Source organism: Erythrolamprus reginae, chromosome 6 (genome assembly GCF_031021105.1).
Source record: "Erythrolamprus reginae isolate rEryReg1 chromosome 6, rEryReg1.hap1, whole genome shotgun sequence".
NCBI lineage: Eukaryota > Metazoa > Chordata > Lepidosauria > Squamata > Dipsadidae > Erythrolamprus > Erythrolamprus reginae.
In genome coordinates, this window is record NC_091955.1 from 63,749,205 (window position 1) to 63,776,659 (window position 27,455).

Sequence of the window (27,455 nt, forward strand, 5' to 3'; positions counted from 1 at the left end):
TTCAGAGAGAAAAATTAAATTGATATTAAGAAAAAATACCAACAATACAAAGCATTACTATACCATTGAGAAAATGAAATAAAATGGACACAATAACAAGAAAACCAAAAGGTTGCATATATATGTAATATATATGTAATAACTATCAAAAGGAAAATATTCCTTTTTGTATTATGTATAAGCTGCAAACCAATCACACCACTTTTTAGGTGGTGCAGACACTAAGCAATGATACCAAATATTCCATGTATAAAGCAAGATGCTTTATTCTTTTTTCTATGTGTATGTTGTGTATATATTGTTATTTTGTTGTCTTTTGTTATCTGTTTTAATGTATATATTTAATAAAGTCTTTTTAAAAAATAAATAAATAAATAGCAGCTAGGAATTTTCGGAATTGGGGCTGAAGTCCCAACAGTTACTGTCAATCAATATTCAGAATAGTGAGTATCCAATTTAGCACAAATTAACTTCCTTTGTCTCTAACATTGCGTAGTTTTCCCTTAACAAAGAAAAAAGTTTACCTGATGAATAATTCCTGATCCTGGTTTCCAGAAACCCACTCCATATTTAGCACCTGCTGAGGCTAGGAAGTTGTATACCTCTTGATTAATATCCTGTTTTTGTGTACAAAATTAAATTATGTTCATTAAATATATTCATTTGAGCAGGATTGGCTTAACTATCAGGAAAATCCAAGTGACATTTTCAATTGTGTAGTTTCATTATTATTTCAAGAGTTTCACTTCAGAACTCTTTACACAAGACAAGTGATACCGGAACGCAGCACTGGCAAGCATTTTAGAGAGGATACATCAGGGATTTTCAAATTCTCAGAACACCTGATCAAAAGACAAAGCTCTACTGATCATGTGGTTTTCTTGATAACAAAGGTGATTTGCCGCTGCTTCATTCCAGGATGTTGTTTTCAACTTTCCAATTTAATCCATAGCGCGAATTTCCCATCCCAGTACTAGCCATTAATAAGTCATCATAGACTATTAGAACAATGTTTTCTCCTCCTGTAATGAACTGATGTTCACTCATCAAAATATCTGATTAAATACAACAGAAAGGAGGAGATATGTATTCTTAGGGAATAAGCAAAGTTAAACCATAATCTGTATGTTAAATCTTGGATATCTATTGAGACAGAATTTAGAAATGAAAGGATTTTCCTCTACAAAATGAATCGGCTGAAGCTTCTAAAATGATATTTACAACAACTCAAGGAACTTAACTAGAACAGAGTACATTCATACATGGTATGATTAGATGCAATGTTGTTGCTCATTCATCCTAACTTATTATGCACCTTAAAGTGCAGCTGCAATTTTTATGCTATTGCCATGGAACAGACAAAAAGGAGGAGTTTCAAAACTTTCAAAGACTAACATTAGACTAACAAATGACTAACATTGGTATTCAGAAAGCAAAATCTATAGAGAGAATAATAATAATAATAAAAAGTAAAGTAATTATCAAAAGCATGCCAAATGGACAATTCTTTAGCAGGAATTGAATAGAGAACACAAAGTAAGGATTTTATAGGACCATTTTGCTCTTGTTCTCTCTTTGGCCCTCTGCAAGATCATTCTCAAATCCAGAGCCCGAGACAGAATAGGCTACAAGTTTATCTTTCACGCCACAGTTCTTCATGTCACGCTGTATATTGACAGCCCCTCAGAGACATTTAGTAATGAAACAGTTAACTAGTGTGTCTTATTGGATCCTCCTCTTATGTCGCGATATCCTGCCAAGTTTCTTTTTTCTTTCCTTCTTCTTTCTAACCTCTATGATGTAAGATGTATATGTTCTCCTGTCCCTCGAGACAGTCTTTTATTTGTTTATTTCTGTTTTTAAAATAAATATCTTGTTTTTAAAAATGATTGAGGCCTCTATCCATCGACCTCCGGAGTTAAGGTCCTAATAGACTTTAACTTCCGTGACGTGGTAGCAGAGGATGGTTCACTTATTTAAGCCTAAAAATAATAATCTCTAAAGGCTTGATATGCCTGGGAAAAAGAAAAAAAAATTGTCTCTCAGATTTATCAATTTCTACCATGTCTGATAAAGAACTAAGTTCTACACTTTCAAGGCGCAGCGGAAGCGTGACACTTCAGAACTATTCATGTAAAATTTATTTATTTATTTTATTTATTTATTTATTTAGATTTGTAATTAAATAATTATTATCTTATAGTGCAGGCGTCAAAAGTAAGGTGGGCTGCATTTCACATTAAATTTGAACCAATTATTTCCCCATAGGCCAAGTAATATTAACCTTTGCTCTTCGAAGATCTTTTTCACCACCTAGCTGAGCTTCAATAAGGTGATCACAGTGAATAGTTGAGGGCACTGCCACCTTAGGCAGCCCACTACTGATGAACTGCAGCATGGCCATTTGGGCGGTGGCATCCTGCATAGCTACACGATCTGGTCTCAGACGCAGGTATGTCTTGCCCCTCTCAATATCCTGATTGATGGGATCATCTAAATGGCCGTATACAATCTTCTCTGACAAAGTAAGGGGATGGTCCAACCTGTTGGGAAGAACATATATTTCAACTCATACGTGTTATTCATATCACATATTTCAAACATAAGAGTTTTAATAAGAGTCTTAAAATTTCCTTCCTATAACTGCACAGCAATAACTGGTTAAATAATCATCACTGGAGACAAAGGCCATAAAGAAACAGTTTTTGTTGTTAATGTTACATACCATTGCTTAGATTCTATGGTTTATACTAGTAAGAAAGCAATAGATAAATAAGTAGCAATATTTTGGAACACCTGCATCCAAACTCAGGCTAACAGGTTTGAATAATTCTTCTCTTGAAATACTATGCAATATTCATTTTTGCCTGAATCTTATGACAGAATGCCATAGTCTAGCACAATATATTTATTTCACAGGGTTTCAGCTATTATTTAAACTTGTTAATATTTTTTAAGGTACCATGTTTCCTCTAAAATAAGACCTACCTGGAAAATAAGCCTTAATGTGTCTTTTGGAGCAAAATTTAATGTAAGACTTGGTCTTATTTTTGGGGTGTATTATTATTATTATGTACTTTTGGGGTATATTAATTATGTATACCTATAGGCACTATTTAAAAATTGTCATGAACACCCTGACACTGAAGCTGTTATAGCAATAACAATAGCTTGTAAGCATCATGGTAACAGGTACATTTATCCAAATGGGAAATGGAAGGAGAAAAATCTCAAAATCCTACATCTCGCTATTTCTTCGCTGATCATATTATGTCTGTATTGGCCCCTAAAAAAACCTGACTTTCAGATTTCTTGGTTTCTGATAAGTATCATTTTTGAAGAATAAAATTAGTCCTTTATTATATGTTAATATTTTATTAAGGGATCCACAGAGAAAAATATCTCTAAAGTACATATAAATGTAAAATGAATTTTGATTCTTTTCCCCTTAGAACTACAAACCATAAACCAATTAATGCAAATATTCTCATGCCCAGATTTGCAATTAACAATGGCTATTTTAAAAAAGAAATACAAAGCAATCATCCATACAGAAGAAATTTCAACACCTCCTAATTATCTCCACAAAGTTTTGTCCCAAAGTATCTATCTAGTCATGATAGATCAGGATCAGTATTCTCTTTCAACAGTGTCAATTTACATATTTATTTAGAGCATTTAATGCACTATATTTCAGTTGGAAAGCTTCCCAGTTCAACTTACATTTTAAAAGAAAACAGACTGTCCTCGGGTTTATAATTGAAAAAGAAATACATATACATTAAAAAGAAGGGGATAGGACAAGGAGAAGAAAAGTTTGGATACTGGTTCACTGTGCTCAGCATTACTCTTGCTTTAGTTTGGTGGAATGGCTGCCAATTAATTGTGAAGGAGAAGCAACATGGATTTGAGGAAAGGTTGCTTATACCGTTGCTTTCCTTCTCTACCCCCTCATCACAGCTAAGAGAAGTCCCAGCAAAACCCTATTATTAACATTCCACAATCCTTTACTCAGCCTTTTACTACCAAATTATAGAATTCTACTTCTTCTAAATCTTCCATTGTTCAACTTCAATAAATGACTTGGTTTTATCCACCATTTTCATATCCTGCCTAACTATAAACATCTGTTTATCTAGTTTTCTACATATCTACTTTGCTTGCTTTTGTTCTAAGCAAATATTCCTAAGAAAAATACTGTTTCAGACTTTTCCTGCCCCTATTTAATTTCCATTCCACAATACTCTTTTCCATTTAATGTAATGTCCGTTTTATAATACTCTTTGGGCTATAAGAATAATAGCATATTATTTTCTAACAATTGTCATATCATAATATACTGACAGTTATTTTAGATCAAGGGTCACCAACCTTTTGGACCTCAGGGACCCCTAAATTCATAATTTTAAATCCCATTCACCACCAATATGAATTTTTAAAAAAAGATAAATAGTATTTAGTGCAGTATAAAAAATAGAAACAACTTTTTTGCAGACTACCAAAATTTTCTCACAGACCACTGGTTGGTAACCACTGTTTTATATTGTATCTCTAACTTTCCACAATAGTACGTGCCATTTTTATTTATTTATTTAATTATGTTTCTATACCGCCCAACTCCCTATGGATTCAGGGCGGTTCACAAAAATAAACATGGAACAATAAAAACATTTGAATTTAAAATAATTGCAGCCATCCATACATTCATGGACCGACCTCGCTGGTAACTCCCCCAGGTCAATAGCCCCAGGCCTGTCAGAAAAGCCAGGTCTTTACGGAAGGCCAATAAGGTGGGGGCAGTGTGGATCTCAGAAGGTAGCTGATTCCAGAGAGTCGGGGTAACCACAGAAAAGGCTCTCCCCTGTGGAACCGCCAGCCGACACTGTTTAGCTGTCAGAACCTGAAGACGACCAACCCTATGTGATCTAACAGGTCACTGGAAGCAGTCTTGGGGTTATTTCCTTTAAAGCCCTACACGGTTCAGGGCCATGGTCCTGAGCTGTGTAGGGCTTTAAAGGTAATAACCAATAGCTTGAATTGTGACTGGAGACTGATAGAAAGACAGTGCAGCTCGCGAAGAATTGGTGAAGTCTGGGTGTATCTGGGTACACCCACCGCATCTCGTACACCTGCATTCTGAACCAACTGTAGTCTCCAAACACTCTTCAAGGGTAGCCCCATGTAGAGCACATTGCAATAATCCAGCGGTGACCTGATAAGGGTGTGAGTGACCATGAGAAGAGCCTCCCGATCCAAGTAGGGTTGCAATTGGGGCACTAATCAAACCTGTGCAAAGGTCTCCCTAGCTACAGTTTTCAGGTGTTGATCTAATCTTAGCTGTGAGTCTAGGAGGACACCCAAATTGTGAACCCGTTCTGAGGGGGCTAATGTCTCTCCCACCAGAACCAAGGAAGGGTAGTCGACATAGTCCTTCGGAGGCAGTATCCATAGCCACTCGGTCTTTGTTTGAGCCTGTGGCTTCTCTTCCAGACCCTCACCTCATCCAGGCACCGGCACATCACATCCACTGCTTCACTGAACTGACATCAGCATATTGCTGAAAACTCACCCTATGTTGTAGGATGATCTCACCCAGTGTAGATGTTAAATGGTAGGGGAGAGAGGACTGAGCCCTGAGGCACCCCACAAACAAGGGATCTAGGGGTCGACTTCTGCCCTCCCACGAACACCGACTGCAACTAACCAGTTGGTGTTGGTGGAATTTCGCAAGTTACTCAAGACCCACCTATATTGCCAGGCATGGGGGAATTAAGACATCTCCCCCAGGCTTTCTTATATTTTAGGTTTGGTATGTATGTGCTGTATGGTTTTTAAATTGTTGGGGTTTTTAATATAATTTTATTATTAGATTTGTTCCATTGTTATACTGTTTTTATTACTATTGTGAGCCGCCCCGAGTCTTCGGAGAGGGGCAGCATACAAATCTAATAAATTGAATTGAATTGTTGCTGATTTACAACAACTACTGAATGATCTACTATTTTCATTGAGCTATCCACAACTCCAGATCACTTATCATTTCCTAGGCCTGTTCAATAGATGAGTAATCAATGCACTTTATAACTGATTACTCTAAACTGCATTAATCATTTTGTTCTAACTTTCCCTGAAATTTAATTTTATTTACAAGCTTAATATCCTAAGCATCCTGAAAGTACTTTAAAATCTTAGCAAGGAAGGAACTTGATTGCATTGCTACAAGATTTATCCTACCGTGTTTCCCCGATAGTAAGACCCCCCCGATTGTAAGACATATGGGGGGTTTCAGGGGGGTCGGCTTATATAAGCCATACCCCGAAAGTAAGACATATGTCTTACTTTCGGGGAAACACGGTATAAACGGTATTGCGGGGGGGGGGGCGATGACATTGCTTCCAAGCTCCCCGCGCGCCCCTCGCCTTCGCTCGCCGCGGCGCCACCGCCTCTTCCCCTGCCGAGGCTCAGCTGCAAGCGGCCAGCGAGGCCGCTCGGCTCCGAGGCGAGCGGCCGGAGCTGCGCCCTCCTTCGCCCGCCTCCTTTCCGCTCGCCTCGGAGCCGCTTGCAGCTGAGCCTCGGCAGGGGAAGAGGCGGTGGCGCCGTGGCGAGAGAAGGCGAGGGGCGCGCAGGGAGCTGCGCCCTCCTTCACCAGCCTCCTTTCCGGCAGCTCCCTGCGCGCCCCTCGCTTCGCTCGCCGCGGCGCCACCGCCTCTTCCCCTGCCGAGGCTCAGCTGCAAGCGGCCAGCGAGGCCGCTCGGCTCCGAGGCGAGCGGCCGGAGTTGCGCCCTCCTTCGCCCGCCTCCTTTCCGCTCGCCTCGGAGCCGCTTGCAGCTGAGCCTCGGCAGGGGAAGAGGCGGTGGCGCCGCGGCGAGCGAAGGCGAGGGGCGCGCAGGGAACTGCCGGAAAGGAGGCGGGCGAAGGAGGGCACAGCGGCGGCCGCTCACCCTTTTTGACTGCCCATCCACCCCTTGACCTGCCTTTAGCCAGCCAGCCGAGCGTCCGTGTCGCCGCGGAGTTGGCCTCCCCTGCCGAGAAACATTGCCGGGAGCGGCGAGGGGATGCTCCCCGCAACCCGCCGAACGTCGAGGTCGGCGCCCGCCTCCTTTCCGGCAGCTCCCCGCGCCCGAAGACGAGCCGGCCCCGGTGCCCGGGACAATGTAAGACATACCCCCAAAGTAAGACACAGTGGGGCTTTTGGGGGTAAAAAGATAGTAAGACACTGCCTTACTATCGGGGAAACACGGTATATGCATGATAATCTTTATCTAATTACCTGACAGGGAGATAAACTAGCTTATACTTCCCTGAAACCTCTATGAAAACAACTGGCATATTTTGGTCCTTTGGAATTAAGTCATTACACAACGAAGCCTTCAGAAAACTACATGCTTCTGTTTAATAACAGATATATTGTCTTCATTCTTACCTTTTCCGAACAATGTTGATATTTTTTTCAAGCTGTTCATACTGTATATATTCATTAGGCTCAAACTGGCTCATGGCCACTTTGGACCGCTGGCATAGGAAGGTAGATACATGGTACCTTCGAGCTCCTTTACTTAACAGTTGCTAGATAGAACAGATGAGAAAGCAGTTAACTAATATCATTGACAATTAAATGTATACCTTCTATGTATAAATATAATTAATAATAATAATAATAATAATAATAATAATAATAATAATAATAATAATAAAAAAACTTCATCAGGAGTAGGTTTTTAGGAATTAAAAATGTCTCTGCAGGAGACAGAAAGTACTATTTTTTGAACAATGTATTTATTTGTTACTTTTTAATGCTTATAGCACTTCACTAAGGTGGTTCATTTTTCCATTCGATATCCAACAACATAATGTCAGCATTATTGTATGATCTCATGAAATGAAGATCATAACATAATGAAATGAAAACCCAGATACACAAAAACAACCCAACACAATGGAATTATAGAGTGCCAGGTTGGTGTAGTGGTGAAGCCACCAGGATAGAAAGCAGGAAACTGAGTTCAGGTCCCACTTTAGCCATGAAAGGGAGTTGGATAACTTTGGGCAAATAAGTCTATCTAAGCCCAGCCTACCTCACAGGATTGTTGTTGTGGAGAAAATTGGAGGCAGGTGTGTTGGGTATGTTCGCCACCTTGAAGTATTTGTAAAAAATTCTAAGGGCACAATATAAATAACTAATAAATAAATACACCTACAAGAGATGAGGGGGGAACAATTAATGTATCATTTTTATGAGAGAAAAACACTACTGCAACACTAAATAGGATATTTTCAGTTTTTGGGGTAACTGTGTACAACTTGATAAATCTCCTTTTATGCTTAGGAGATAGGAACAAAAAGTCAGTGAAAAGAATTTATTGTTCTAATGCCATTTAATTCAAGTCTAATATGAAAAAGCCATTAATATTTTAATCATCAGTTTATCCATTAGTAGCAATTTCTGCCAAATTCAGAGGTAACTCAGAAAAACTTATTCCCATATAAGAGGTTCTTATTCAGATATAAAAGTACAGGGCTATATACTGTATTTACATAATAAATACTCTGAAGCCATGGTTTTCCAAGTTCATGCCAAATGGCATGCCTTTGTGCGAGATGGTGAAAATATTGTAAGAATTTTGTACAAATTTGTTCCATATTCGAGTATTCTGAGCAGAGTCAGGTTACAAGCGGTGTGCCACAAGGGTCTGTTCTGGGTCCTATTCTTTTTAATATGTTTGTGAGTGACATAGGGGAAGGTTTGGTAGGGAAGGTTTGCCTATTTGCCGATGACTCTAAAGTGTGCAATAGGGTTGATATTCCTGGAGGGGTCTGTAATATGGTAAATGATTTAGCTTTACTAGATAAATGGTCAAAGCAATGGAAACTGCAGTTTAATGTTTCCAAATGTAAAATAATGCAGTTGGGGAAAAGGAATCCTCAATCTGAGTATTGTATTGGCAGTTCTGTGTTAGCAAATACTTCAAAAGAAAAGGATTTAGGGGTAGTGATTTCTGACAATCTCAAAATGGGTGAACAGTGCAGTCAGGCGGTAGGGAAAGCAAGTAGGATGCTTGGCTGCATAGCTAGAGGTATAACAAGCAGGAAGAGGAAGATTATGATCCCGCTATATAGAATGCTGGTGAGACCACATTTGGAATACAGTGATCCCCCGCTCTTTGCGAGGGTTCCGTTCCAGGACCCCCCGCAACGAGCGGGTTTTCGCGAAGTAGCGCTGCGGAAGTAAAAACACCATCTGCGCATGTGCAGAGGGTGTTTTTACTTCCGCAGCGCTAGCGAGGAGCCTAAGATTGGGGGCGGCGCGGGTGTTTTAAAACATCCCCGCCGACATGAGGGGCTCGCTAGCACACCCCCAAACCCGGGTTGGGGGTTCGGGGGTGTGCTAGCGAGCCTCCCATGTCGGCGGGGATGTTTTAAAACACCCGCGCGACTTTCCAATGAGTCCCGAAGACAAACGCGTTGTCTTCGGGACTCATTGGAAAGTCGCGCGGGTGTTTTAAAACATCCCCGCCGACATGGGAGGCTCGCTAGCACACCCCCGAGCCCCCAACCCGGGTTTGGGGGGTGCTAGGAAGCTCCCATTGTTGGCGGAGACCTTTTAAAACACTCGCGCGGCTTCCAAACCGAGTCCTGAAGCCGCGCGAGTGTTTTAAAAGGTCTCCGCCAACAATGGGAGCTTCCTAGCACCCCCCAAACCCGGGTTGGGGGCTCGGGGGGGTGCTAGGAAGCTCCCATTGCTGGCGGAGACCTTTTAAAACACTCGCGCGGCTTCCAAACCGAGTCCTGGAAGCCGCGCGAGTGTTTTAAAAGGTCTCCGCCAACAATGGGAGCTTCCTAGCACCCCCCAAACCCGGGTTGGGGGCTCAGGGGGGGGTGCTAGGAAGCTCCCATTGTTGGCGGAGACCTTTTAAAACACTCGCGCGGCTTCCAAACCGAGTCCTGAAGCCAAGCGCAGAAGTTCGCCTTTGGCGCTTGGCTTCAGGACTCGGTTTGGAAGCCGCGCGAGTGTTTTAAAAGGTCTCCGCCAACAATGGGAGCTTCCTAGCACCCCCCAAACCCGGGTTGGGGGCTCGGGGGGGGGGTGCTAGGAAGCTCCCATTGTTGGCGGAGACCTTTTAAAACACTCGCGCGGCTTCCAAACCGAGTCCTGGAAGCCGCGCGAGTGTTTTAAAAGGTCTCCGCCAACAATGGGAGCTTCCTAGCACCCCCCAAACCCGGGTTGGGGGCTCGGGGGGGTGCTAGGAAGCTCCCATTGTTGGCGGAGACCTTTTAAAACACTCGCGCGGCATCCAAACCGAGTCCTGAAGCCGCGCGAGTGTTTTAAAAGGTCTCCGCCAACAATGGGAGCTTCCTAGCACCCCCCAAACCCGGGTTGGGGGCTCGGGGGGGGTGCTAGGAAGCTCCCATTGTTGGCGGAGACCTTTTAAAACACTCGCGCGGCTTCCAAACCGAGTCCTGAAGCCAAGCGCAGAAGTTCGCCTTTGGCGCTTGGCTTCATGACTCGGTTTGGAAGCCGCGCGAGTGTTTTAACAGGTCTCCGCCATCATGGGGAGCTTCCTAGCACCCCCCCGAGCCCCCAACCCGGGTTTGGGGGGTGCTAGGAAGCTCCCATTGTTGGCGGAGACCTTTTAAAACACTCGCGCGGCTTCCAAACCGAGTCCTGAAGCCAAGCGCCAAAGGCGAACTTCTGCGCTTGGCTTCAGGACTCAGTTTGGAAGCCGCGCGAGTGTTTTAACAGGTCTCCGCCATCATGGGGAGCTTCCTAGCACCCCCCCCAGCCCTCAACCCGGGTTTGGGGGGTGCTAGGAAGCCCCCCATGCCGGCGGGAAGACCCAGGGAACGTTCCTTCGGCCGCCCAGCAGCTGATCTGCCGGAACGCAAACTCCACCATCTACGCATGCGTGCAGATGGTGTTACTTCCGGGTTGAAAACTCGCGATATAGCCGTTTCGCAATGATCGGGGTCGCGATACCCGGGGGATCACTGTACTGTGTCCAGTTCTGGAGACCTCACCTACAAAAAGATATTGACAAAATTGAACGGGTCCAAAGACGGGCTACAAGAATGGTGGAAGGTCTTAAGCATAAAACGTATCAGGAAAGACTTAATGAACTCAATCTGTACAGTCTGGAGGACAGAAGGAAAAGGGGGGACATGATCGAAACATTTAAATATATTAAAGGATTAAATAAGGTCCAGGAGGGAAGTGTTTTTAATAGGAAAGTGAACACAAGAACAAGGGGACACAATCTGTAGTTAGTTGGGGGAAAGATCAAAAGCAACATGAGAAAATATTATTTTACTGAAAGAGTAGTAGATCCTTGGAACAAACTTCCAACAGACGTGGTAGATAAATCCACAGTAACTGAATTTAAACATGCCTGGGATAAACATATATCCATCCTAAGATAAAATACAGAAAATAGTATAAGGGCAGACTAGATGGACCATGAGGTCTTTTTCTGCCGTCAGACTTCTATGTTTCTATATATATTCTATAAATTATATACGTAGTTGTTTGGTCCAGTGGTTAATGTATCAGGCTAGAAAATAAGAAACTATGAGTTCTAGTCCAACCTTAGGCATGAAAGCCAACTGGGTGACATTGGGTCTGTTACTCTTTCTCAGCCCAACCCATCACACAGGGCTGTTGTTGTGGAAGGGGAAAAAAGGAGGGAAGAGCATTAGATATGCTCACTGCCTTGAGTTAAAAATAAAAGCAGGATATAAATAAACACATAACAGAGCAAAATAATAATCATCACGTTTGCTTAAGCAAAATGATGGATCCAAAGATTATATGAACTGCTGCTTGAGAAATACCTGCTAAAGTATTCTCTTATTGCATCTTCTCAGTAGAAAAATTATGCTTGTAGAGTTCCTACTTATGTCTGAAAAGGCTGTGACTTTATGCATATCAAGACTTAACAATGTTTTAAAATAATGTGCCTCAAAAATGGGAATGTTCTTGCACAAAAGACAAAACAATAGGCTACACTAACATTTGCACTTTTACTGCAAGCACTGCAATTCATCAGAAGTTCAGAACATAATTCCTGGAACAGGGTAGGAATTGAATCTAGCTGGCCTAATTATTTCAGGACAATATCAGGATAGCAAAGCAATTAGTCGGCATAATGATATTTGGAATACCTATCAATCTCAGTGACCTATGTTGCCTCAAAAAGCAGGGCAGGATGCCAGTCACCTTGCCCTCACCTTGGCTGCAAGGGCAGAGAACTACCAGGCAGACGAGCGGTTCAAAAAAGAGACCAAAACCTATTCAGGCACGTGCCGAAGGGAGATGTCTATTTGCCGCTTTGCTACCGAGCAAATGTTACCCCACGCGCTCCACAGAGCTACAAGCAGGAGGAACCTGCTGACCTAGAGTAGAAGGAGAAGGCGAAGAACTCAGGAACAGAACAGAGGGGCCCCTTTTGGCTGCAATCCTCGCCATCAGCCAGATGGGAGGCACTCGCTTTTTCCCTCGGATCTATTCGCCACCCGCTCTATCGCCCCTTTGCTCACCTGTAACCGACTGACTAGGACATAGTACGGCGCCATTTTGTTCACTGACAAAGATGAAGTCGCCCGGCAATGGCGTCACGCACCGACGTTTTGTAAAAAACGTGCTGATGGGCGGGGCTTTTTGAAGGCCATCCTCACGCTTTCCTTTCCAAGAACTCTAAAGAGACACGGTCTCCTTGGCCCTGGAAGTTATAATGCATGTAGTTCCGGGGATTGGAAGATCAACAGGAAGCAGTTAAAAAATTCCGCAGTTGTCAATTATTTTTGTGTTGTGTGTCACTCACTTGTGTGAATGTTTTCTTGTTACAAAAATCAATATTTTTTTTAAAAAAACAAAAGATATCTTGTATCTCTATTTAAATATATAATAAAATTAAAGGTATGATTATCAGGCAAGAAAAGAGAAAAACTCGTTTCCCCTGGTTGGAGAGGGCTACTACCAATCTACCGGTACATGGAAAACTTTGAATTTCATTCATTCAGATCTAGGATGTGTTCTTTGAGTGTTCCCTTTATTTTTTTGAGCAGTGTACTTTGCCCTGAGTTCAATGGAGCTTATTCCCTGGCAAATGGATTGTATTTTTAAGAAAAGCTTATTTAATTATGACAGTCCTGCAATTTGCAATGCAATCTGTTATGTTTACATGCATTAGGTAAAACTACATCGACTGCAATTAACGAGAAAAGAGGGAGTGCTTGGTACATGAGAGAACCAGACACTCTAGAATTAAACGTTGCTAAAGTAAAAACTATAAAATTGCTAGAAAACTAAAAACAGAAAAATATCGGTTAACTAAAATTAACCTTTAATTAAAACCCAGAATGATGAGTAAAGTATATGCTGCAATAATATCGGTTAGAAAATTAAGTAACTGGAGATAAAAAACAGCATATATTGGAGGATGTAGCATATGATCAGCCTGATTATTCTAGCTGGAAATGAACACTCTGAACTTTTTTTGAATGTTGTGCAGAATTTGTCAACAGTTTGTGTTGTCATAAAAGTACGTGGCATAATTTGATATAGCACAAATATGTTTTTGTGCATGCCTCCATTAAAAGATCAGAAAGCTTTTGAACAATGACGAAGAGTCCAGCAATGAACGGTTAGATGTGGGGCGGCTACAGAATCCGATTCCCCCTCACCACCCAAGCTTTCGTAGGATTAAATAAAAAGTAATTCACTTACTCCTTTCAAGGCAAGCCTAGCCTTTAACTGCAATGCTGGCTCCTAAAACTACCAATTACATGTCGATAATTTGTTCTTTATTCCTTTCAAATGTTTAAACGCGTTGAAAAATGTTTGTTTAGATGTACGATCACCTGCACTTAATATCTTCTGCATCTTGTAATTCTTACAATTTTGTTTAAAAAAGACTTTCTTTAGACTACTTCTTTCGAGCGTTTTATACGGATCTATCATATAACTATACCAACAGCGATGGTAGATATAAGGGGCGGGGTTTTTCGGGTCTTAGAAGAGAGATATTTACGCGTATGTATATTATTAATAAGTCAAAACGTCATACTCTCCTTTTTTTAATCTAGATTGTTAGCTGTACAGTATTTTAAAGCTTGAAGCAAGAGGCCGGATTTTTCTCCCGCTGAGGAAGCCCTCCGATTAATTCGCATGGCTTCTATCGTCCTTTGGGACCCAAAGAGTAAAGTTCACGGGTAAAACGTCGTTAATAACGGCGCGAGACGGGAACCTGAGGGGATGGCTAAACATCATCCAGATTTAATCTTCTGCCGCAAACAGGCGGGAGTGGGTGAGTAGGGCCAGTATTACAGAGAGGGCGAGTATCCCTCTGCAGCCCGTAGGACCTGAAGGAGCGGTTCGTTTAAAAGATGGCGGGCGGGACGGAGAAAAGTAATTCTCAAGCGTGCATGGTAGCCATTCGAGTAGATTTCAGCTATCGCTCCCAACCAACCAACCAACAATGCTGGGCAACTCTGCCAACTTTAATGGCACGTGCTAGGGCTACAAGCTTTTTCTAAGTCTGGCGGCTGTATAAATTGGATTAATAAATATTTTTGTGGTAACACATCCTAGATCTGAATGAATGAAATATTCTCATTGAATACCTTTGTTCTGTACAAAGTTGAATGTGCACAACAGCATGTGAAATTGATTGTCAATCAGTGTTGCTTTTCTCAGAGGACAGTTTGATTTCACAGAAGTTTGATTTACTTGAGAGTTATATTGTGTTGCTTGTTCCCTTTATTTTTTGACCAGTGTATTTACAACCAAATATATATGATTTCTGAGGAATGCGTGATCAAAGTGGATGGCAGGCATTGAAATAAATCAAGAGGAAGAGGAAAATAACTTGAGCCAGAAAATTTTTTCTTTCTTTTTTACTGTTGGCACTTGGGAAACTTCCTTGTCTGCTTTCCTTTTCAAGAATGGACTGGAAAGTTGATAAGCAATGACTGAGTTGGACAGTGGAATTTTTTTCTCATATACATATTTATTTTTAAAAAAGCGTTCACTGCTGATTTTTTTTCAATAGCTTGTAAATAACTTTATTCAATATTTTAGATGGATTTAGCAAAAACATATTTTTTTAAAAAACTACTGGTAACAAACCCTCTAATTTATAGCTGTGAAATTCTGACCTCTTTTTTGTTAGGAAGCTGACTAAGCAATGAAGCTTATGTAGCGATATGCTACTGGCAATGTGTGAAAAGATGGTATTATGTAGAATCCCTAGGAAATCTATAAAATGCATGAACTACTTGTTGCACCAATGAAAGCTAGAATAGCATTTTAGTGGGACTATTTTACACTTTGTCAGTTTGCCTTTTAGCATTGCACTGAATGCTTAGGAAATATGTGAAATATTCATACTTCATACACTTTATACTTTGACATTCCATTTTTAGTATTGTATAGATTTCCTAGGCCTGTGATGGCGAACCTATGGCACAGATGCTACAGGTGGCACATGGAGCTATATCTGCTGGCACATGATCCGTTGCCCTAGCATGCATATATGTGCCAGCCAGCTGATTTTTGGCTTGCACAGAGGCTCTGGGAGGTTATTTTTGGCTTCCAGAGAGCCTGGGGGGGCTGTTTTTACTCTCCTTCGGCTCCAGGGAAGCCTTTGGAGCCTGGGGAGGACAAAACACGAGCCTGTTAGGCCCCCCCAGAAGTTGGGAAATAGGCCATTTCCGGCCTCCAGAGGGCCTCTGGAGGATGGGGGGAGCTATTTTTGCCCTCCCCAGGCATTGAATTACGGGTGTGGGTACTTGCGCGATAGTGTATGCACATGCTCTTTCAGCACCCGAGGAAAAAAGGTTCACCATCACTGTTCTAGGCATTCTATAACATGTAATTTCATACATTGACAGTAATATATACATATGAGCAGTGTGGTGGCCTAGTGGTGAAGACACTTACCTCCCACTTGTTAACTGTCTTAACAGAAATGTTGGCTTCAATTGTGATCATAATTTGTATGTTACTACCAATCTCTGATTTAGTGGAACATAAACCTTCAGTACTGTCTTTAACGACGATGATTATCTCATTTCACATAAGCATGAATATTAGCATAATAAAGGGAATACATAATATTTATAATGGTGTTTTGTTTTGAATGATGAATATCAATATAACTTTATTTTTTTGCTGTTGCAGCTATTGGGAGACTATGTGAAAAATGTAAGTATAACTTTATACGTATTTGTTGTGAATTAACGCCAGAATCTTTTACTAATTGACTAAAATATCAACATATTTATTTTGTGAATATAATGAATTTCTTGGAATAATTTAAGATAAAATCATTAGTATTCTTAAAGGTTTGAACTTCATTTCTAAGTTATTTTGATGCATGCAGAGGTGCAGTTAAAATCTATCTGCAAATTTTAAAAACAATTCTCAGATCATATGGCATCTGCAAGAGGTCCGGATGTCTAAAGCGCAAGGAAATTCTATATGTAGATACCCTTTGGAATTAAATTTGTAGATACCCTTTAGAATTAAAAGATATATATATATATATATATATATATATATATGTAGATTGTTCTGAGTTCGGGTTTTGCCCTGTGTAATGTTTTGCATGTCTATGCGACGTTTCGGTAAAATCACATTTACCATCATCAGGCTGGAGTTCCAATCTCTGTGTTTTTGCAAATGAATATTAGCAACTGACATTCCTTCTTAGCATGTAGTGTGGGGGTGGAGATTTGCTTTGAATGTAGCAAATAGATTGGGTGACTATGCTTCCGTGATCTGATTGGTTGGTGTAATCATGGTTATAGAAGGAATGGTATGAAGATTATGAAGTGTTTTGTTTATATATATATATATATATATATATATATATATATATATATCTTTTAATTCTAAAGGGTATCTACAAATTTAATATATATATATCTTTATTATTGCACTTTGAATAGACCAAAATCGGGAAACTTGGTTGATTTAGTATTGTGTTTCCAAAAAACTAGACAGTTAATTAAAATATGAGAACAGTCAAAATATTTCATTATTTGAAAATAAAATATTAGAAAAAATGAAATATGAAGGGGGTGTGATTCTTCAGATATCACCAAATACTAAGGGCTTTAGTAGCTCTTTGAATTGAGCCTGAAAATGATATAGAAAACAATATAGGTGACAAGGTAATAACATTGAATGTGTCTACCATTTCCCGTTGATAACTTTCTACTGTACTTTAAATCAGCTGATGTTTCTGAATTGTTTTTGAAAGATGGGTTAATACATATCCATAATATGATCAGAAGTTAAAGCATAGCTAATCTGTGTCTACAAATGTGAGAAGTAACAAAAAAGGTCTACAACTTATATGAAAACTGTTTTTAGCACCAAATGATAGCTTAGAAATATTTGGCTGAACTAACCCACAGGTGTCAGTCTTAATAATGTATACAACATCAAATATATTACTGGTGCTTTCAAGGAAGCCGGAATATACACATTTACCTGGAAGATAACTATAGAAAGACCCCTCTAATTGGACCAAGAAAAGCTTAAAAACATGCACATAATTTCTGTGCCAGCTTCCCTACAGATAAATAGCAAAGTACATTAGTTCCAGATATTTTAAAACATTTATTGTGAAGATTTAAAAAAAATAATGCACCTAGTGGCATGACATGCAGTTTTCCTAAGGTAGCAATAAGTAATATTTCAGTGGATATAGGAGGATGCATTATCATTTAACATTATTTGAATGGTAGCCAAAGGTATCATCCTGACAAACTGATGGATAGATCTGCTGTTTCTGTGAAGGTTTGTTTTAGGTATGTTAAATTATTCTCAAAAGTAATATATCTATTTCAGCCATCTTTATTTTTTAGTTATAGCTGGCAAATATTGATAGTGAAATTCTAGGTACCAAGAGTATACAGAGTGCTGAATACTTGTCATTATGAGGCAGAAGCAATAGTGCAAGTTACTATAGACTAGGAAAATATGGATAGAGAAAAGTAGGTGTTATACTTCCTCATGATCAATTGCTTCATGCCACACTAATGTAAATCAATAATTTTATTCCTTCTGGAAACTAGAAATTGAATGCTGGTGGCAAGATTTTGAGCAGAGGAATTATAGTTTTTCCCATCCAATAAAAATGGAACTGAACTGCAAAAAGAAGTCACATGTTTTCAGTAGGAATAATAAACTTACATGAATTAGGGCACAGATAATGAATGTGAATCTCTTCATTGGTAGGTATTTCTAAATCTATTTATATGGTCCAGTGCTTGTCATTGTCATATTTCAATTTTACTGCATTCATTGACGTATATTATCAAGTTCATTTTCAACTCCTAATCACCACATAGATTTTTCCACAACAGTCTGTCTCCAACCTGATGTTGGAGCTTCCAACTATACTTATTGCCACTGTAATGGAGTCTCCTCACCTTGCTGTTGGTTACACTCTTCTTTCCTTCAACCTTTCTCAACCTCAGGCCCTTGCCTAGGTCTTTGCATAATGTAGTCATTGTAGAATAATTTGAGCTGTGCCTTGAATGAGAACGTGCCTGGGGTTTTGGTTATCTATAGTATTCTCTCGAATCTTCTTCAACATCAAAGTTCAAAAAATGTCACTGTCCTATCCTGCTTCTTCAACATTCAACTTTCACTTCCATAGTGGGTCACTGGGAGTTTATTTACATTGCTTGCCCAGTAATGATGTTTATAGTTATAGATATATTACAGCATGTGTTGTATATCTTTTCTAAGGACTTCATGTCTGCTCTACCAAGTGCTACTGTAGTTGCAGCATGTTTTTTGATTGCTTGTTCCTTACAGTTGATTGTTATTCTAAAAGGCACTATCCATCATATCAATACCTTCACTACCAATGTTTGACTTGTTCATTCTGTGAGATTCTACCCCTACAGTAACTTCCTTGATGTGTTTCTAAATTGGTTTGTTAGCATTGCCTAAATGCTATTTGTCTTTTCAGCATTTATTTTGTATAAGTGAATAAATAGTTTATAAATTCTTGGGTTTGTCCATCATAAGAAAAATTGTATTATTATTATTATTATTATTATTATTATTATTATTATTATTATTATTATTATTATTTTGGATTGATTCATTCTATTTGTTTATGCCAAAACTTGATAGTGCTTTCTAAAAAAAAAAAGGTTAGAGTTGGTTAAAAAGGATTCTTTCCTCATATATTACAAAATGGTAATTTAATTAAAGATATGGAGAAAGTCACTTATATGCAAGTTGCTTTTAGCAACTTCTAAATGCAGTATGCAAATAACATAAGATAGATATATTTATACTGTATTTTGGATATTAAAAACCCACTGCAAACATGTAAGGTGGAAGAAATGGGTCCGGTGACTATCTTTCAAATACATTCCCCATGTAATCAACTGGACTACAGCTTTACTTTATTTGAATGTTATCTTCTGTATCTCTCTTATCTCCGGTGAAATGTGTACACTTTTGTTTTCAGGTGATGGAAAATGTGTTATCTGTGACTCTTACGTACGGCCTTGTACACTGGTGCGCATTTGTGATGAGTGCAACTATGGATCTTACCAAGGACGTTGTGTGATATGTGGGGGTCCTGGAGTCTCTGATGCTTATTATTGCAAGGAATGTACTATTCAGGAAAAAGATGTAAGTTTTTTTAGAATTTTTACAATTTTAATCCTTTTAAACATATGTACATACATACAGTGCATTCAGAAAGTATTCAGGCCCCCTTCACTTTTGTCAATTTTGTTATGCTTCAGCCTGATTCTACAGTTGCTGAAATTTATTTTTTCCCTCATTAATCTACACTCAGTACCCCATAATGACAAAGTGAAAACAGAATTTTAGAAATGTCTGTAAATTTGTTACAAAGAAAAAAATTAACTACTGTATTACATTGGCATAGATATTCAGACCTTCACTCAGTACTTTGCTGAAGCGCCTTTGGCAGCAATTACAGCCTCAAGACTTTTGAGGCATGATGCTACAAGCTTTGCACCACCTGGATTGGAGGATTTTCTGCCACTCTTCCTTGCAAATCCTCTTCCGCTGAGTCTGTGGCAGTCATTTTCAGGTACCTCCAGAGATGTTCAATAGGGTTGAAGTCAGGGCTCTGGCTAGGTCATTCTAGGACCGTGATGACGAACCTATGGCACACGTGCTAGAAGTAACACACAGAGTCATATCTCTGGGCATGCAGAGCCATTGCCCTTTGCTCTTTTGGGTTCCAGTGCACCATCCAGCTAGTTTGGATTTCATGTGCATGGGTATGTTATAACCCGGAAAAATAGCTGCCCATTGCACATGCGTGCTCCAGGAAGATGATCTTCCTGTTTCCAGAGTGTGCATGCGTGCTGGCCAGCTGGCCTGGTTTCTAGTGCTCATGCGAGCTTGAAGACCAGCAACAGGCTTACATGGACCCTTCCTAAGTGAGCGAAGCAAGGTAAGCCGGGCTTTCTTCCCTTCCTGCCCATGCGGGCTTGTTGCAGAGTCCCAGGCAGTCCAGAACATTGGTGGATGAGCAGCCGGTGAGGGCGGGGTGGTAATGGTGGGTTACCTGTGCATATGACCTCATAGCCCGGGCTCCTCCCCACTGGGAGCTGCCGTTCCCTAGCTGCTGGAAGCACTCTCTGCCCCCACTCACCTCGGCAGCTGGAGAAGCTCTGAACACATGGCCTTGCTTGGGATCCTCCCCACAGGGAGCCATCATTCCCTGGCTGGCAGCAGCGCTCTCTACCCCTACCCCATACAGCGACAGCCGCTGGCTGGGGAACAGTGGTTCCCAGTGGGGAGGATCCCAGGCAAGGCTGTACATTCGTAGTTTTTCCGGCTGCTGAGGTAGAGGGGGAATGGAGAGAGCTGCTGCCGGCTGGGGAACTGTGGTTCCCAGTGGGGAGGATCCCAGGCGCAGAGGGTAAAAGAACCCAAATGGCGGTATCTGGGCAAAGCCAGGACAAGCAGGACAAGCAGGACAAGCCAGCTTGCGGTCGCCAAGAGAAGTGGGCCACAGCTGCTCATGCCCATAGCAAAGCATTGGTCTAAGGGTGGGGCCCAGCAGCAGAGGCTAGGCGGCTCACTCCTCTGTAGTCTTGCAGTCTTGGATGCTGCCCGGAGGTTGGCAGGGGGAAAAAAGACGCCTCTGCAAAGGCAAGCCATTTGTGCCAGCAACGGTTGATCCAAAACGGGGCGTGGGGGCACATGCGCAGTGGATGCACGCATGTGCAGTGTGAGACACATACATGGTGTGGGACACATGCGGGGTGCGTGCATGTGTGGGGTGTGTACAGGTGTGTACCTTGCAATAATCCTATGTCTGAAACCTGCAGGCAATTCCTTTGATCTTATAGTTTTTGCTTTGCTACAGTATGCATTGTCAGCTGTGACAGCTTCTATAGAGAGATGTGTGCCTTCCCAAATCATGTCCAATCAATTTAGCACAGGTTGACTCTAATCAAAATATAGAAATATGTCAGCAATGATCAAGAGAAATATGGGGCACCACAGTTAAATTTTAAGCGTTTGTTGAATACTTATGCCAATGTGATATTTCAGGTTTTTCTTTTTAATACATTTACAGACATTTTTAATACAGTAGTACCTCGTGATACGAATCCCTTGTCATACGAACTTTCCAAGATGCGAACCTGGGGTACGGAAATTTTTTGCCTCTTCTTACGAACTTTTTCCGCCTTATGAACCCGCCACCCAAACACCGAACCCGGAAGTTTGGCAAAAGTTCGGGTTAGGGTGGCCGCCAAGAAACCCCGCCGCGCCCGGCTGTCACCTTTTGAAACAGCCGGGGGGCTTCTCGGCGTTCTCCTGAATCCGAATGCCAAACCCGAACTTTTGCCGAACTTCCGGGTTCGGTGTTCGGGAGGCCGCGACTGTCGCCTTTTGAAACAGCCTGGGGGCTTCTCGGCGTTCTCCTGAACGCTGAACCCGGAAGTTCAGCAAAGTTCGGGTTTGGGGTTTGGGAGGACGCCGAGAAGCCCCGCCGCCCAGCTGTCAGCTTTGCAAAAGAGCCGCGGAGCTGTCGGCCAGTCAGGAGGCTCAAACAGAGGTGGGGAATCCCAATAGGGAATTCCATGGGCGGAGCTTTGACGTCACGGAGTCGTCCTTTCTGGCCGGCCGAAACGTAAACAAACAAACAAACAAACATAAATAAATAATACAGGATAGAAAATCTCTCATTCTCACACATATACATGCACACAGACACATTCTATTAGAATTGTGATATACAGATACTTTGATTATTATTTTGGAATCTATTAGGCTTAACTTGTTCTAACTGTTTGTCTTTTGCACTATTCCAGCGAGATGGCTGTCCCAAGATTGTCAATTTGGGGAGTTCAAAAACAGATCTTTTTTATGAGCGAAAGAAATATGGCTTCAAGAAAAGATGATCCCATCGCCCATCCCATCTCCACTGTTAAAGTACTCCTGAAAAATTTTGGACTTCATTTTTATAGGAAAGCTATTAAATGTAGCTTTGATGGAAAATATTGCTTACTAAAAATGGTCATTTTTCAATGAAAACAAATGTTGAGTTAATTATTATAATTTGAATCACTAAGTAAATTGTAATTCAGACCATGGATCTTGACAGACATAGACCTTTTTTCTAACATACTTTTATTTGTATATTAGGTCAAAACCAAGGTTTTCCCAAGAATTTAATTAGCTGTTCTTTCACAATAAAAATTTTATAATAGTCTTCTAATGGAAGCTCTCATATTTACATTTCTTGATCTTGGGTCAGGTTCTGTGGGATTGTTATTAGTGTGTTAGTTATCAGGGAGATAAATTCAGGCATAAATTGTTAATGGTAGCTTATCATCCATAACAACAAAGGTCTATAAACAGCAATCTAGAATTGCTCAGTGACTGAGACTGCATTCAAACTGAATAAACCAATAAATAACATTTGATATTACTCTAACTTATGTTTCTTGCATCAGTACAATATGATTGTACCATACAACATTTTATTCTATGAAAGCTTATCTGCCCTTTGAGACATACTCATATTATTCACCTGCTTATTGTACAGCAAAGGGGAAATAATATAGTATCTGAAATTCCATGTGCAAATCACGAGAAGTGGGATTTTAAAAGTTGAGTGTGTATCTTTTTATTGTGCAATAGCTGTCCTACTTATGAAATCATCCACAAATCCAAAATTTCATCTATTATCAGCTATCAAATCACACCCAAATTTTACATAAGTTGTAGTCCATTTAGAAAAAAGCATATGGTAGTTATAGAGAATTTAAATACACAAATAATAAAGTACATATCCACAAATCAGGTTTAGGAAAGGAAATAACCTCACAACCTTTTAATTCTGTTCTCAGGCATTCTTAAGGTTTTTAGAAATACATAATTTTCAAATGCTTTTATTCACTGCCAATGTATTTAATGATTTAAATAAGCTCAAGACTTGTTATTCAAATGATATTTTAGAATAGGACATAACCATGTCATTTACTTAACAACTACATGATTAGGCTGTAATGTGGCAGTGAATCAGTTCACTCTATTTCAGCCTCCCTCAAAACAAATATTTTAATGTACCTGTTTAGGAAATAGTAAAGCGAGGATTGGTGATCATAAATTATTTCTAATAATCTTTTGGTTCTTAAGATATGCAAATTGAAACCAATTTGGTATTTTTAACACTATCATTCTAATTGGATACCATTTTATTCATAGGGATGTAATTGGAGGAACATGTACTGAGCAAGGAGCAAGGATTTCAAAAGGTGGAGCTCCTTTACAGAATGTAAATTTTATCATTATCCCAATATTCCCTAATGGACTGTGTTACTTCAGTCCAAATGAGTGAATAATCATCAGTAATCTTTGGTAGGATATAAATATAGAAATAAGAATACACCACAAAGTAAGCCAAATACATTTCTACCCCATACAACCTGAACCATATCCTAAATCCATTTATATCTATTAACTCTCTTTACTTCCCCTGCCCTCAATGTATATTTGTTTACCTCCGTTCCTTTTTATGGTCATATAATATAATAACTATGGATTAGCTCTTAACCCTGCTGTTCTGTTCGGGTCGTATGTGACCCGAAGCCAAGTTTGAGTCCCTGTAAAAAATTTTCCCTGCATATCTGAAACTTGAAATTTCATGACTATTTATCATTTCAGGGGTTCTCTCTATGAGAATTTTTTTGGGGGGGTGGGGGGCTTAGTTTTTGCTGGGCAAAAAAAGTTACAAATCTTATGTTCCCGGGTCACCCTGACCCGGACCGAAAACTCTTCATTTGCAGTGCTTATGTTTGGTCTTTTTGAAAGCTTTTTTCACTTGGAAAGTAGTCTGAACATTTCTGCACACAATGATATGAAAATTGAAATGAAAAAAGTAAATCTTATTGGTTTATTTTGCGGATATAATGCACGCCCCCCCCCCGTTTTTGTGAAATTTTTTCAATTTATGGATAGTTTTGCTTGCAAAATGCATTCTATTTTACTAAAGTTGGTGTGAGATTGGTAGCTTGAACATTTCTGAATATAAGAAAAATATAAAGGAACTGAAAAAAATGATTCTTATTGGTTTTTTAACATCAGAAATAAGGCCTCCCCCCCCCCCTTGGCTGCTTGCAACCATTTTCACTTTTTATTTTTTTATGCTCCAAATCCGAAATATTCTTTAAAATCTTAGGCATTCATTTACTCAATTTAACAATGCTGATCATCAAAAAATATTTTTGGGGTGGTGGCTAATTGTTTTCTGGGCAAAAAAAAAATCATAACTTTGAATCTGTTTCTGTTCGTATGTGACCGGACCAAAAATAATTTTTTTAGGTACTTGAATTTGATCTTTTTGAAAACTTTTTCAACTGGAAAACTAGTTTGAACATTTATGAACATAATGATATGAAAATTGAACTGGAAAAATTGAGACTTATATTTTTATTTTGATCAAAAAGCCCCTCCCCCCATCCTTTTTTAATTTCGTGTCAATTTCTATTTTTTAAGGCTACAAATCCCTAAGGAATTTTCCCCCAAAAGGTTTGATATACTAAATTGAACATTTCTGAATATAAGAAAAATATAAATGAACTGAAAAAAATGGTTCTTATTGGTTTATTTTTGCCACAAAAGGGCCACCCCCCCCCCTCGGCCTTGCTGTGTGCCATTATTGTCACTGTTTATACATATTTGTCTAGAAATATTTGGAATATCCTTTTGAAAATCAACCACATTGTAGCCAGAGAACTAATTTTATGAAACAAATCCATTTTACTAAAAAAAAGTATGTAAGTTTGAAATTAACAGCATAATTTTTATATAAATTGAAATAATTGAGGCATACTTTATGTGCAAAATAAACCAATATGCATCAATTTTTCCAGTTCAATTTTCATATCATTATGTTCAGAAATGTTCAAGCTACCAATCCCACACCAACTTTAGTAAAATAGAATGTATTTTGCTAGCAAAACTATCCATAAAGTGAAGACTATTTAAAAAAAACGGGGGGGGGCGTGCATTTCATCAACAAAATAAACCAATATGCATCAATTTTTCCAGTTCAATTTTCATATCATTATGTTCAGAAATGTTCAAGCTACCAATCCCATAGCAACTTTAGTAAAATAGAATGCATTTTGCAAGCAAAACTATCCATAAATTGAAAAAAATTTCACAAAAACAGGGGGGGCGTGCATTATATCCGCAAAATAAACCAATAAGATTTACTTTTTTCATTTCAATTTTCATATCATTGTGTGCAGAAATGTTCAGACTACTTTCCAAGTGAAAAAAGCTTTCAAAAAGACCAAACATAAGCACTGCAAATGAAGAGTTTTCGGTCCGGGTCAGGGTGACCCGGGAACATAAGATTTGTTATTTTTCTTAAACAGAACAGCAGGATAAGTACCTGTTCTAAAAACATTTTATATTTTCTCTTGCATGTATTTTGTGATCGTGCAATAAGTAGAAATACTGTATATAAAAATACTAAACAGAAGCACAAGTTATCAGACTAAAAATTTTGGAACTTTCATTCATCACTTTATTTATGCATCTAGACTACAGAAATAGCTGTAGATTTTTTGGCCTTTAAATCAGGCAAGTAATAAAAGATGTTTTTTTTAAAGTAGAGGTATATTAAAACTCTTGTCATCTAATCATGAACTAATACTGTACCTAAAAATTATGTAGCAAGTTTCAAATAGCTAGAATTTAGTGCAATGAGATTACATAGGTATTATTAAAAACACATTAAGGGCTACCATGTTTCTTTGTAGAGCTTTAGTCATAATTTGAAGGGACGTGTCAAGTCCATGGAACATGTGATCTGGAGAAAACTACTGCATCTACTGTAACTAACCAGCATTCGCAAAACAGCAATTTTCTTTTTCTACAATTCCCATTCATTGCAGTGGAGATAAGTAAGACGTATTTTGTATAAATTGGGTTCCTTTCTCAATATGTGCTTGTACATATAGTGGTTCTGTATAAAAAGACTGTACAACTGCCTGAAAATTGCAGAATATGCCCAGACCAGAATGGAATCATAACTATTAAGCTTGGGCTAGATCATGAGAGCAGATACGAAAAGAACTATTAGTAATTATTTGAATCACTTAATCATGTGTCTAATCATCTTTCTGAATACTGCATATAATGGTCATATGGTTAGCTTAAATTCAGATGTCTTGTCTCATTTGTTTCTGAAATCTTGCCCTACAAATCTTGCTGTTTTCAGAACAATTGTCTAATCAATTAATCTTTCTAATAAGAGAATGGAGCACTGAATCACCTGAACTAGATGAACATACCTAATGTACTGATTGGAATAATTTCTTCTAGTGAGAACTGGTGTTTCTTCTTTTACAACTGGCCATACCTCCGTAGGACTGCAAATGTCCAAATTGCAAGATCTTCTGCAATTAATAACATACTCCTGTTATATTGTATTTTGCATCTCAAAGTGACTTAATGTGTTTCTTGGCACCTTTCATTTGACAGGCAGGAAAAAACTCATTTCCTTTGGGTTTAAATGTCAGCTGATGAGAAGAATGATGGATGATGAATGAGTGCTAATTACAGCTAATTATAGACTGACTAATCTTTCCTGGTATTAAAACTACTATGATAGAAGCCTGTTTGTTATTGTTTTCTTTCACATTTTTCTTCTAATTGTTCAGTAGATGCCATTTGATGTGATTACTGAATTTGCTAGACTGCTTTTACAATCTGTATCAGACTTCCATTTTGGGCTGGAATTTTTTAGAAAACAAAAAGATTTTTGTGTTGTTGGTAATGTCTGGATTTAAATCTTTATTAGTAAATCTCTATTGTTTCATACTATTTAGAAATGACTATACTGAAATATCTGGACATTTCAGAACTAATTATATTGGAATTTTACAGCAGTTTGCTTCCAATAAAAAGGAATTAATGG

The 27,455-nt window shown here is 39.4% G+C and overlaps 2 protein-coding genes across 5 annotated transcripts in view; one reads left to right on the forward strand and one right to left on the reverse strand.

Moving 5' to 3' along the window:
* ACO2 (aconitase 2) overlaps positions 1–12,729 on the reverse strand; it is a 50,142-nt gene extending 37,413 nt beyond the window's left edge. Inside the window, exons 1-4 of the mRNA XM_070756037.1 lie at positions 12,532–12,729; positions 7,424–7,566; positions 2,285–2,543; positions 525–617 (exon numbers count right to left, since the gene is read on the reverse strand). Coding sequence (XP_070612138.1) covers positions 525–617; positions 2,285–2,543; positions 7,424–7,566; positions 12,532–12,567 — 531 coding nt within the window. The 5' untranslated portion in view covers positions 12,568–12,729. The remainder of the gene's footprint in view (positions 1–524; positions 618–2,284; positions 2,544–7,423; positions 7,567–12,531) is intronic.
* Positions 12,730–12,825: 96 nt separating this feature from the next.
* On the forward strand, positions 12,826–22,952 carry PHF5A (PHD finger protein 5A). 4 transcript variants are annotated; one of them, XM_070756041.1, is made up of 6 exons: positions 12,826–12,981; positions 14,080–14,300; positions 16,175–16,198; positions 18,079–18,237; positions 19,494–19,660; positions 22,333–22,952. In XM_070756041.1, the coding sequence occupies exons 4-6, from the start codon at positions 18,216–18,218 to the stop codon at positions 22,420–22,422; spliced, it is 279 nt and encodes a 92-aa protein (XP_070612142.1). In that variant the 5' UTR covers positions 12,826–12,981; positions 14,080–14,300; positions 16,175–16,198; positions 18,079–18,215; the 3' UTR covers positions 22,423–22,952. The 4 variants fall into 4 exon arrangements, with proteins under 4 accessions (XP_070612142.1, XP_070612140.1, XP_070612143.1 ...); XM_070756039.1 differs by lacking the exon at positions 18,079–18,237 and having other exon boundaries at positions 12,832–12,981; XM_070756042.1 differs by lacking the exons at positions 12,826–12,981; positions 14,080–14,300 and adding an exon at positions 14,318–14,421.
* The last annotated feature ends 4,503 nt before the right edge of the window (positions 22,953–27,455 follow it).